Source organism: Macrobrachium nipponense, chromosome 37, assembly GCF_015104395.2.
Source record: "Macrobrachium nipponense isolate FS-2020 chromosome 37, ASM1510439v2, whole genome shotgun sequence".
Lineage (NCBI taxonomy): Eukaryota > Metazoa > Arthropoda > Malacostraca > Decapoda > Palaemonidae > Macrobrachium > Macrobrachium nipponense.
This window is the reverse complement of record NC_061097.1, coordinates 21,244,948-21,257,536: the sequence shown is the minus strand read 5'-3', so window position 1 is coordinate 21,257,536 and position 12,589 is coordinate 21,244,948. Positions and strand designations below refer to the sequence as shown.

Genomic DNA, 12,589 nt, shown 5'->3' with positions numbered 1-12,589 from the left:
GAGACCTAAGATGACCTCAGCCTCTTAGCAAATGTTTACAGTTGGAAATCGTATGCTATATCAGCCGTCGAGTCACAGCGACCATTACCATGTGTTTTAAATCAGTTGTTATATGAACAACGAAATAAGGCCCTTCTTGTTAATAATTAGAGAGCAATTCCTAGTTTCATTGTTTATTATTTGTTTAAAGGTTCACGAGAATTACTATTGCCTGACTGCATGAAGCGCCTGTAACTGCTCATACGTGTGGTTGCGCCTTTTGAGAATATACCTGTGGGTCTTGCACATATTTAATTAACCAATTCTTCTGTTCTTTGTACCTCAGAGCAGTTATGTTCAATTCCTGCGTAAATCAGAACCAAGATGTACTTTGAATTGGTTTTAGGACCTTCAAATACTCAACCCCAGAATCGTTCTGGTAGCAAGATCTTAGAAGTAGTGAAGACGGTGATAATAATTATTGAATTTAATTGTTTCTCAGCCAGATTTATGACTTTTTTATAACTTTTTTCTCAGAAGCCTGAGAATTATTGTAGAAAAATAAAAACGTCACTAGAATAAAATTGTCTTGGGTCTTGTAAGCATTTAAAACCACTCAGCTATGATAAAAATTTTTTATTACTGTAGATTGTTTTCATAATTCTGCACTTTACCATTCTACGTCATCGTCTCTTTCTTTCTCTGCATGTTATTGATATCTCCCTTTTATCTTTCAGTTGCAGGAGTGGTCGAATGATATCACGTTCATGCCACAAGAAATTATCGCAATCATCGATCGAAATATAACCCTGGGAAAATGAAGTTCCCTGGACATCTCGTTTAGTCTACTGGGTTCATCCGAGAGAAGACTTGTTTCCCTGGATGGTCGGAGAAGCAAACATGACATCTTGGCTCTTTCGACTCTTCGTTTGCATCTTGGGTTGGAAGGTGAGTGACAAACATAACTTCTTGCGTTTAATAAGCAATTGTGAGAAGGATGACAGGAATGGGAGGAAAAAGAATATAATAGGAATGGTTTTCTGCTAATAGATGAGGATTACCTCGTCGAGACTTTCCAGTTTGGAGTTTTGATGGTATACTTTTCAAGGAATACTGATCTATTTAAAAAAAAATAATCTATCCTCGTTTTTCTGTCTTAGACCCGTGATTGAATTCTGTTTCTCACCTGGATGCTCCTAATTCACTTCTGGAATACTGGATTCCAGTCGACAAATATTCCTGCAAGTGCATGTTAATTTAAGGCTTTTCTGTATAACCGTTTGGACGTCAGTACTCAATGGCTGTGTTGCTTATTTATTAACAAACAGCAGTTTTCTTTCTTAATTATTTTTACGAACTTCCTTCCTCAGAACAGCAACAAGTTTATTCGTAAAATTTCTGAATAATTTATCCTGCGACGCCAAGACTTTTCATTCTCTTTTTGCATTCACTGAAATAATCTTAAATTCGCTTGTGGTCATTCGATATTTAATAGGTATCCAGAAGACTGTATCTATATGATAACTTAAAGCTCGCTTAACCCCTCAAGAAAAGGATATCAGTTTCAGTGTATGTATATGTAAGTAAGCCGACTAGACCGGGAGCCCAGCAGAGAAAAAGGCAGACATCCAAATGCGGGATTAAAAAAATGTATTGGCTTCATAACTGAATATTGGGTTTCGTCTGTGTTTGGAAAATTGTTGAATGTCCTGCTCGCCAGAACTGACCTTCCTTCAGCTCAAGAGCAGAGAGCTCGAAATGAAAAGAAAAGAAAACTTCGAGATGTAGAGATGGATGCGTGTATGTGCAAACCCACACACACACACACACACACACACCTACATGTATATTAACTGATATATATATATATATATATATATATATATATATATATATATATATATATAGTGTGTGTGTGTGTGTGTGTATATACTATATGTCATCTGTAATACCACCGATACATATATATATATATATATATATATATATATATATATATATATATATATATATATATGTATGTGTGTGTGTGTGTGTGTGTGTGTGTGTGTGTGTGTGTTTGTGTTCGGTTATTGAGGTACCTAGGTTTACAAGTGTAGAGGTATACTGCTATATTAAAAGCTAGTATTTTTAATTGTAAAGACTTTTTGTTGTACGTATGTATATATTATATGAATGATAATGATAAAAAAAGATGATTTACTACCAAGAGAGAGAGACAGGAGGCGGTGAACCAACTATATATTACGATTGTAATTGAAGATCTATTGCATTGGTTGTATAAATGTCAGATGCATTGCGTCATTTATCAAGAGAAAAACATGTAACGGATGAAACATTATATGTATATAATGTTTCATCCCACCATTGATTTTGAGAATTTCTCTATTAAATTGCAATATTCATTTGTGACAGGATATGAGCATGAAATTTCAAAGTATTTTGATTAATTTCGTCCTTTGGCCAACCAGGCTATTCAAACAAGCGAGGTATTTTGGTTTCATTGCTTTCATGAATACGCTTCTTTTCTAGACACCATCCATTATCACAAACTATATTTACCAGTTCCCATAACTCGAATGCATAAGTTCAAGTCTGCCCTCGCTTAGTTCTTTACATTCTTGATATAAAAGCAGTCTTATACATTGTTTAGCATTGCTTTTAAGAATGCCCTTAGCATTAGGTTCTCTTTCAGTGCTACGTCCCATGAGAGCACCATGGTCAGTTCCATTCCCTAGCCTAACCTGACCTAACTGCACTACTTTTTATATGAAAAGGTCCAACAATCAAATAAGTTGCTTGATTGCTTGCATTTACGACCTCTTCAATATGCATGAACATTCTGAAATTCATTATATTGTTTTTATTTGGATGTGATCACTGTATTTGTATGCTGGAAATTCAGTTGAACCTATTACTAAATATGGAGATATGTTCATTTAACAAGCGTAAACTGTCCATTACATAATACACTAAAAACTTAACGATTCTGATCTGGGTAATTTTCTATACATTATGTTTCCTTTTGCAGTCATGTCACGGCCTCGGTTACTACGACTACTACGTGCCCGAGGGCACCATCAAGGCCGGACTGGTAGCTAAGGGTGACACCTTCACCCTCAACGACAAAGACCTCACCATCTTTTCCGGTTCACTCCACTACTTCCGGGTTCATCCGGACTACTGGCGGGACACTCTCAAGAAGTTCAGGGCTGCTGGACTGAATGCTGTTCAGACGTGAGTCCATTTTCCCTCTGAAGTAAATTTTCCCTCTGTTGTGAGTTACTGGGAGACTTCCTTTCGTATCTAATGACGGTGATCTGAAATTGTTTCTCTTGGGTAGAATATGCTCAGCATTTTTCTTTATTATCTCCAGCAAACTTGATTTATTGCTATGAGATTTGTGTTTGTTTTAGAAAGATTACATGGCAACAGAACTGATTTTCATAAAGTTTTGGGTTTAGGCTGAGGGAAGATTATTATTATCATGATATTATAAGGAGGACGGACACCACTCCAGAAGCAGTCCACCCTCAGCTTCCTAGCCTAGAGGATTTCTGGCAGCTCCAGACGAAAGATCGATATAAGAAAACGAGAGAGAGAGAGAGAGAGAAAATGACTTTGATTACTATGATATCATAGTTTATCGGTATAAGCTGAAATATATTATTATAATTATTATTATTATATAATTTGCCTGATCTTTGTACTTTCACCAAAGTATCTGTTGAACAGCAAATAATGCTGATGATCTAATCTTGAATATCCAGTTAAATGTTGTTTGCTAAGAGAGAGAGAGAGAGAGAGAGTTATTAGTTAAATACGAGAAGTTTGCTGAGCAAGATACTTGTTTAGCTAATCATCCTTTCTATCTCGTTTTTTCCTTCTCTGTGTCTTTCTTTTCCTTATTCCTTCTCTACACAATTTCTCCGCATTCCTTCTCTCTCAGCAATTAGTTTGAGGTAAACGCGGCAGTGTTGACAGAATTGAGCGTTATGTTCCGCACAGTGATGCTGTGTTTGTGTCCCTATTTACTAAGTGCTGTTTATCGTACCAAATACATATAAAATTACTGGGGACGATACCACGATATATAATTGTATGTTACCTAATATTGTATTACGTATGTATGCAGATGACGCTTTGCGCGCGCGAGCACACAACGTAATATAGTCAGTAACATATATATAAATTAATATATATATAACATATATATATATATATTATATATATATATATACATGCATATTTGTATACAATGTATACATATTTTTTTTCTCTATCTCTCAACTTATATTATATATATATATATCTATATATATATATATATATCTTATATAATATATATATTATAATAGATAGATAGGAGATAGATAGATAGATATATAAATAGATAGATAGATGTAGATTCACTCCTGTATCGTATCCTATGTAATTCAATAACACACGGATCTGATTTATGAAGAACAATGGAAAGAAGTTAGTATTTTCTATTTAGAAAATTATAGAGTGGTCACATTATCAAGATATTACTGTTAGTTGAGCTGAGAAAATCAATGTTCAGACAGTATGTATGTTGCAAGTTCGCTTGTATTTTCACAGTGAAATTAAAGAACACTGCGTCTGGTCAGTTCTTGGATGTGAGACAAAAACTAAAATTCACTCACTGAGGTGCGAGCTTCCGTGACTATCAGTGATGGTATATATCGAGGGATAGCATCCTCACTGTAAAGGTTAAAATTCAGAATAATTAGGTGCTAGAAGGACTGGATTGCCCTGAAGACAGAAAAAACAGTGGAGAGTGATTTTTAACTGATATAGGACTGGTAGGTGATTTTGAGTTTTTGTCTCGTTTTCGAACGTGCTCAAAATAATCATATCCCATATTCGAAGGATCAGAAATGGAAAGTTTTCTTTGTAGAGTCAAGGTTTATAAACCTTTCTTTGTCAAGAATTGGAATCCTTTATCTGGGATATCCAGAAATAAAACCATCCTCTGGAAGGTCAAGAAGAAAGCTTTCCTCGGGAAGGTTAAGAAATGAAAATCCTTCTTTGGAGGGCCCAGAAATAGAGGCCTTTATTGGGAGGCCAGCAAATGAAAAACTTCTTTGGAATAAATACTTTGTTGGGGAGACCCAAGAATGAATAGTTTGTTAGGAAGGCTCCAGAATGAATGTATTGTTTGGAAGGCACGAGAATAGATGCTTTCTTAGCAAGACCCCCGAATTAATACCTCTACTCTGAATGGTATCCACCCCCGGCCCAAATTTCATACACTAATTGATTCCGAATTAAAGCCTTATTGGGAAGTTCCCAAAACCAATGAATTTCTTTGGGGAATAACTAGATTTTTTTTCAGGGATCAAAATGAATTTTCTGTGTTGTTTATTGAAAGGACAGCAAATCAGTGATTACTTCTGAATGGCCGCTAATTAGTAATTCAGAATGACCGCTGATCAGTAATTTCCTTGTAAAACTACTTGGTAAATTCAAAATATTGTGAAAGGGGTTCTAAATGAGTGCTTTTCTTTATTGGGGTCAGTAATGAGTTAGACTTTGGAATAGCCAGAAATGATTACAGTTCGATGCTCCATACTCCGACAGCATGACGAACGTACTCATTAAAGAATAATCCCCGACAGATTAGGTGTTTGTTTACGAAATCCCCCCCAATGTGCTGTGGCTTAGTCTGTTTAAGGAAGATTAGGTGCAGAAATTGTCCGATAGAATGAATCGACGTGAATATTCCTAACGAGTAGTGGGGAAATATATGCGATATTTTGTTGTTTATGTTACATCCACAACCGAATTTGCACCTATGTTATGTGTCCCCTATATTGCGTTTGTGTGTGTTTTATTGGATCTCAAAACGAATAAATAGAATTGAGGAACCTTGGTAGATATATACATTTATTATTATAATTCATTAGGGAATATCTCCATTAAACTCAATTTGTGCATCTATTTTTTTCTTGTTATATACACATTTTTATATATGAGCAATAATGCACAATGTTGCTCTTAGCTTACGATACCTCCTGTTATCATCATCAGGGTGTCCTTGTGATTTTATTATCAACAGAAAAGTGTATTTTTATCATTATTGTTGATGTCGTCGATGCTCAAAATTTCAAAAAAAGCTGTCAAATTACTTTAAAGCACATTGACTGAGTTTTCCCTTATTGTAGGCATTTATTCGTATTGTTGATTTAACCCCCTTTGCCTGTTATTCCACTCTCTTTTCTCTTTTATATATATCCTTTTTACCTTTGCTGTTTATTTGCAAGTCGATATTTTATTCAGGCTTGTTCAGAAGAAATGTTTGCTCGTTTTCATTAAGCACAAAAATACTTTAAAACTTATCTGAAGCGAAATTAAGTAACAATGACAAACCTCTCTTGGAAGCGACATTGAGAAACGATGACGGACCTCTTGGAAATCACAGAAAACTTTTCCTAAAAGTAATTTGAATTATTTGGTTTATTATTTTTTTTTTACTTTGATAAGGTCTGCCAGAAATTTACTTATATAGTACGTCTTTAGGTCATTCTTTTTCTTATCGTATTGCGGGGATCCTGTTGTTTTTACGTCCTAGAAATCATTCAGACTTTCGTTCTTTTGTAATGTAGTATTTATTGCTTCATTCTCTCGGAAATTAAATCCAAATTGATTTCTTATCTCGAATACTATGTTTCCATTTAAGTAATTATATATCTCCCTCTTAGTATTTACGATACCCTGTCTTTAGAATCGTGGTACGTTATGGTTTCAACCTTTGGGAAGTTTTGAAAATAGACTTGACAGTCTCTCAACCATAACTTACCTAACAACGAAAAGGTATTATGTATGTATGTATGAATGTATGTATGTATGTGTATATATATATATATATATATATATATATATATATATATATATATATGTGTGTGTGTGTGTGTGTTTGTGTGTGTGTGTATGTATGTATGTATAATTGAATCATGAAGATGAAATTTAAGAAGGAAAGTGAAATAAATGAGTACGTCAGTGAGGCCTTACGACTAATCGTCCTTTACTAAACAGACAGATATAAATATGAAAATAAGTACACGAAGAAAACTCGTATAAATGACAGATAGGGATTATAAAGGAAAATATGTACTTCCTGGAATCCAGCACAGCTGAAGAATTAGTAAACCTATCAAAAAACAGGGTTAACATTTAAGAGGTTTACACAGGATCAAGGCCAACTGCTTGGAAACAGGGACAAGACAAATAGAAACATTATACAGGGAGATGATTGGCCACCAAAAAAATGTCACCAAAGTACAATTAGAAAAGTACAATACATTAAATTTCATTGTGGTAGACAATCACCATTTTTGTCAAGTGAACTTTCACAAAAATATATTAAACATACAGCTTTGCTTCATGCTTTTTATTTTCCACTGAACTATCCAATTTCTTGAACCTTACCCTGCTGCAGTTGCCCCTTATATGTGGGAACAAATTCTTCAAGAAGTGCGACTAATAATAATAATAATGATAATAATAATAATAATAATTATTATTATTATATTAGTTTTTGGGGGGTTTATCACAGTCCTCCAATTCGACTGGGTGGTATTTATTTATAGTGTGGGTTTCCGGGTTGCATCCTGCCTCCTTAGGAGTCCCACTTTTCTTACTATGTGCGCCGTTTCTAGGATCACACTCTTTTGCACGAGTCCTGGAGCTACTTCAGCCTCTAGTTTTTCCAGATTCCTTTTCAGGGATTTTGGGATCGTGCCTATGATTATGGGTTCAATTTCCACTGGCATATTCCATATCCTTACTCGTATTTCTATTTTCAGGTCTTGATACTTATCCATTTTTTCCCTTTCTTACTCTTAACTCTGGTGTCCCATGGTATTGCTTTGTCAATCAACGTCACGTCTGGTCTATTTGCACGTATCACCCTATCTGTCCTGATACCATAGTCCCAGAGGATCTTTGCCTGATCGTTTTCTATCACTCCTTCAGGTTGGTGCTCGTACCACTTATTACTGCAAGGTAGCTGGTGTTTCTTGCAAAGGCTCCATTAGAGGGCTTTTGCCACTGAATCATGCCTCTTTTTGTACTGGTTCTGTGCAAGTGCCGGACATTCGCTTGCTATGTGGTTTATGGTCTCATATTTCGTACTGCACTTCCTACATATGGGAGAGATGTTATTTCCATCTATCGTTCTTTGAACATATCTGGTTCATAGGGCCTGATCTTGTGCCGCTGTTATCATTCCTTCAGTTTCCTTCTTGATCTCTCCCCTCTGTAGCCATTGCCTTGTTTCATCGCTGGCTAGTTCTTTAGTATGTCTTAAGTATTGTCCGTGCATAGGTTTGTTGTGCCATTTCTCTGTTCTGTGTGTCATTCTCCTGTCTGTATATTTCTGGATCTTCGTCTACTTTTATCAGTCCTTCTTCCCATGCACTCTTGAGCCACTCTCTTCACTGGTTTTCAGATATTGCCCTAGTGTTCTGTTCTCGATGTTGATGCAGTCCTCTATGCTTAGTAGTCCTCTCCCTCCTTCTTTTCGTGTTATGTATAGTCTGTCGGTATTTGCTCTTGGGTGTAGTGCTTTTTGTATTGTCATATGTTTCCTAGTTTTCTGGTCTATGCTGCGGAGTTCTGCCTTTGTTCATTCCAATAATCCTTTGCTGTATCTGATTACTGGCACTGCCCATGTATTTATGGCTTTTAGCATATTTCCGGCGTTGAGTTTTGACTTGAGTATCGCCTTGAGTCTCTGCATATATTCTTTCCTGATAGTGTCCTTCATCTCTTGGTGTTTTATATCCCCTCCTTCCGTTATTCCCAAGGATTAGTATCCCGTCTCATCTATGTGTTTGATGTTGCTCCCATCTGGTAGCTTTATCCCTTCAGTCCTTGTTACTTTGCCCTTTTGCATGTTGGCTAAGGCACTTTTTCCATTCCAAACTCCATCCTGATGTCCTCAGATACAGTCCTTACAGTCTTGATTAGGGTATCTATTTCCTTGATGCTTTTACCATACAACTTGATGTCGTCCATGAACATGAGATGGTTAATTCTGTTGCTTTTTCTTGAGTTGGTGCCCAGCATCCATCTTCTGCAGTACTTTTGTCATGGGAATCATGCCCAATACAAAGAGTAGTGGGGACAGTGAGTCGCCTTGGAAGATCCCTCTCCTGATATTAACCTTTGCTAGTCTTATTCCATAAGTATTGTATTTCAGTTGCTCATTGTATTTTTGAGGAAGCTGATGGTGTTTTCCTCTGCCCCATATATTTTCAGGCATTCTATTAACCATGTGTGTGGTATCATGTCGAAGGCTTTCTTATAGTCAATCCATGCCATTCTTAGGTTGGTTTTCCTTCTCCTACTGTTCTTCATTACCAATTTGTCTATCAGGAGCTGGTCTTTTGTGCCCTTACACTTCCTTCTGCAGCCTTTCTGATGGTGGGGGATGGTGTTTGTATCCTCTAGGTAGTTTTATAGCCTTTCACTGATGATACCTGTTAGTAACTTCCACATTATTGGTATGCTGGTGATAGGCCTGTAGTTACCGGCTATATTTCCCTTACTCTTGTCTTTCTGATAATAATAATAATAATAATTATTATTATTATTATTATTATTATTATTATTATTTTGTTAAAAATGACAGCTGCTTCAGCACTATTAATCTTGTAAAGAGTCTTCTCTATCTTTCTGATGACGGCTTTCTCGTTGTTGCTTAGACTGGCGAGCAACGCATCAAAGGGAGATACCCCCCACTTGAGAAGGTCTGCAAGACTCGTCAACGCCCGCCGTATGAATCACCTTCCCGGGAACCAATGAAAACTCGACCTGCCGGAGAGGTGCTCTGACCGTACTCAAGAACTCGCAACACCACGATAAAAGGAGATGGACTCGCCACTGGAATTCAGTCCCTCAGCAGTTATCTCTTGATAATGTCCTGTCGATCAGGAGGAAACGTCGTGTTAGAGAGAGAGAGAGAGAGAGAGAGAGAATTGTATAAGTAATAATAAATCAAATGACTCAACCGAATTTTACCATGCCCTTTGGTGCGTTGCTCGCCAGTCTAAGCAACAACGAGAAAGCCGTCATCAGAAAGATAGAGAAGACTCTTTACAAGATTAATAGTGCTGAAGCAGCTGTCATTTTTAACAAAACATGTCTACGAGAGGGTCTCCTTCCGAAATATTATTATTATTATTATTATTATTATTATTATTATTATTATTATTATTATTATTATTATTATTTTTTTTATTTTATTTTAATTTTTTTTTTTGCTCTATCACAGTCCTCCAATTCGACTGGGTGGTATTTATAGTGTGGGGTTCCGGGTTGCATCCTGCCTCCTTAGGAGTCCATCACTTTTCTTACTATGTGTGCCGTTTCTAGGATCACACTCTTCTGCATGAGTCCTGGAGCTACTTCAGCCTCTAGTTTTTCTAGATTCCTTTTCAGGGATCTTGGGATCGTGCCTAGTGCTCCTATGATTATGGGTACGATTTCCACTGGCATATCCCATATCCTTCTTATTTCTATTTTCAGATCTTGATACTTATCCATTTTTTCCCTCTTTTTCTCTTCAACTCTGGTGTCCCATGGTATTGCGACATCAATGAGTGATACTTTCTTCTTGATTTTGTCAATCAACGTCACGTCTGGTCTGTTTGCACGTATCACCCTATCCGTTCTGATACCATAGTCCCAGAGGATCTTTGCCTGATCGTTTTCTGTCACTCCTTCAGGTTGGTGCTCGTACAACTTATTACTGCAAGGTAGCTGATGTTTCTTGCACAGGCTCCAGTGGAGGGCTTTTGCCACAGAATCATGCCTCTTTTTGTACTGGTTCTGTGCAAGTGCCGGGCATTCACTTGCTATGTAGTTTATGGTTTCATTTTTCGTATTGCACTTCCTACATATGGGAGTGATGTTATTTCCGTCAATCGTTCTTTGAACATATCTGGTTCTTATTATTATTATTATTATTATTATTATTCCAGTTACGTACCCTGGAACCTCCACGAGCCCAGGCGAGGAGTGTTCGACTTCGGAGACCTAGACGAGGACATGTCGGCATTCCTGGACTTGCGCTCATTCCTCCAGATGGCTCAGGAAGAAGATCTCTTCGTCCTTTTCAGACCTGGGCCTTATATCTGCTCCGAGTGGGAATACGGAGGACTGCCCAGGTGAGAGAGAGAGAATGAATACTTATAAGCTGTAGTTACTAAAAGTGGTTTGTTCAAAAGTAAGAGGAATGTATCTTTCGAGCAAAAGAGAATATTCATCTTCTATAGGTGTAATTTTGTGCTCATTAATTGGAACAAAACAGAAAGATCAGTATATTTTAAACGTCCATATGTTTAGAAGTTCAACTCGGGGCTTGCTGAAAATTGTAAAAATGCTACACGAAATTATATTCAGTAATCAGTGACTAATAAAAATCCTGTATCATAATAACTTATTGTTCTTAAGATATTGCTAACTTTGATTGGATTTATAATTATTTGATTGTTATTCTTGTAGTATTTATTATTTCTTTGGAAGCTTGAATTTCAAGTCAATGGTCTCTTTGTGCTTGTTACATTTGAATAGGCTTCATCTACTGAAATAGTAATAATAATAATAATAATAATAAAGGCAAATGCCGGAGACAAAAAGACCCTTCTCGTGTGGTTTTCTGAAGCATATTTCTGTAAGGATCCAGAATTCTGTATTGTTATTCAAATGTTTATCTGTTATGAACTAATATTCTAAAAGTTCTTTTCCTCAGAAAATCGACGATTTCAGGACCAAAGTTTTTCAGCCATTTCCTTATATTTCAGTTTTTCGAAATAAGCAAAATTTTATATGGAGTATACCCTATAATGTATTATTACCATATGTGTAAAAGAACACAAGAATAAGATATTAGGAAATAATTATTTACCTAGCATCAATAGAATAGATGGATTATAATAAACACACTTTAAGACAATTGGATATTATATTAAGAACTTGGCGCAGAATTGCAGATTGAATATTTTTCTTAATGAGATTGAAAATATTCATAAAGTGTAGTTTAAGCAAATCACAAGACGGTTATAACTACAGTTAATGCCAAATATACTGAGGGCAAAAAATATCTGTATTAAGGGTCTCGTGCCATTATAATTATCAGAATGTACAACAAATTTCGTCTATTCAAACTGGCTGTCAGATTTACAGCATCTACTCGATCTACTTGAATTTAATCTGTTGTTACTCATCTGGCTCGTTTCAGTTGGGACGAATCCTAACCTATAGTATTTAGATATTTTTTGTCTTCAAAGCTTCATCAAATACAAAGTTATTGTTATTTTCTATTTCTCTCTAAATCTTTAATCTACAAGAATGGTGAACAAATGTGTGGTTTTGATTCCTGGACTTTCTAGATATGGAGTTAATTGAAAATATATCATGAAAATACCCCAATAACCAGTATATAAAGAGAACTTATCTTTATAATAGAAAATGTTTACTTATTTGAAGGGCGCGGCAACCTCAAAAGGATAGTAACGAGTTAAAAGGACAATAACATATTTGAATAGCATTACAAAGCATATACATAATAACTGGTTAAAAA

At 36.0% G+C, this 12,589-nt stretch overlaps 2 protein-coding genes across 3 annotated transcripts in view; one reads left to right on the top strand and one right to left on the bottom strand.

Moving 5' to 3' along the window:
* The window catches only part of LOC135209070 (beta-galactosidase-1-like protein 2), a 73,414-nt gene that overhangs the window by 38,044 nt on the left and 22,781 nt on the right, over positions 1-12,589 (bottom strand). The gene's annotated exons all lie outside the window — the stretch shown is intronic.
* LOC135209069 (beta-galactosidase-1-like protein 2) overlaps positions 1-12,589 on the top strand; it is a 54,571-nt gene that overhangs the window by 28,338 nt on the left and 13,644 nt on the right. For both annotated transcript variants that reach the window (XM_064241651.1, XM_064241650.1), the window contains exons 2-4: positions 717-927; positions 3,011-3,216; positions 10,989-11,174. In XM_064241651.1, the coding sequence (XP_064097721.1) occupies positions 862-927; positions 3,011-3,216; positions 10,989-11,174 (458 nt within the window). In that variant the 5' untranslated portion in view covers positions 717-861. The remainder of the gene's footprint in view (positions 1-716; positions 928-3,010; positions 3,217-10,988; positions 11,175-12,589) is intronic.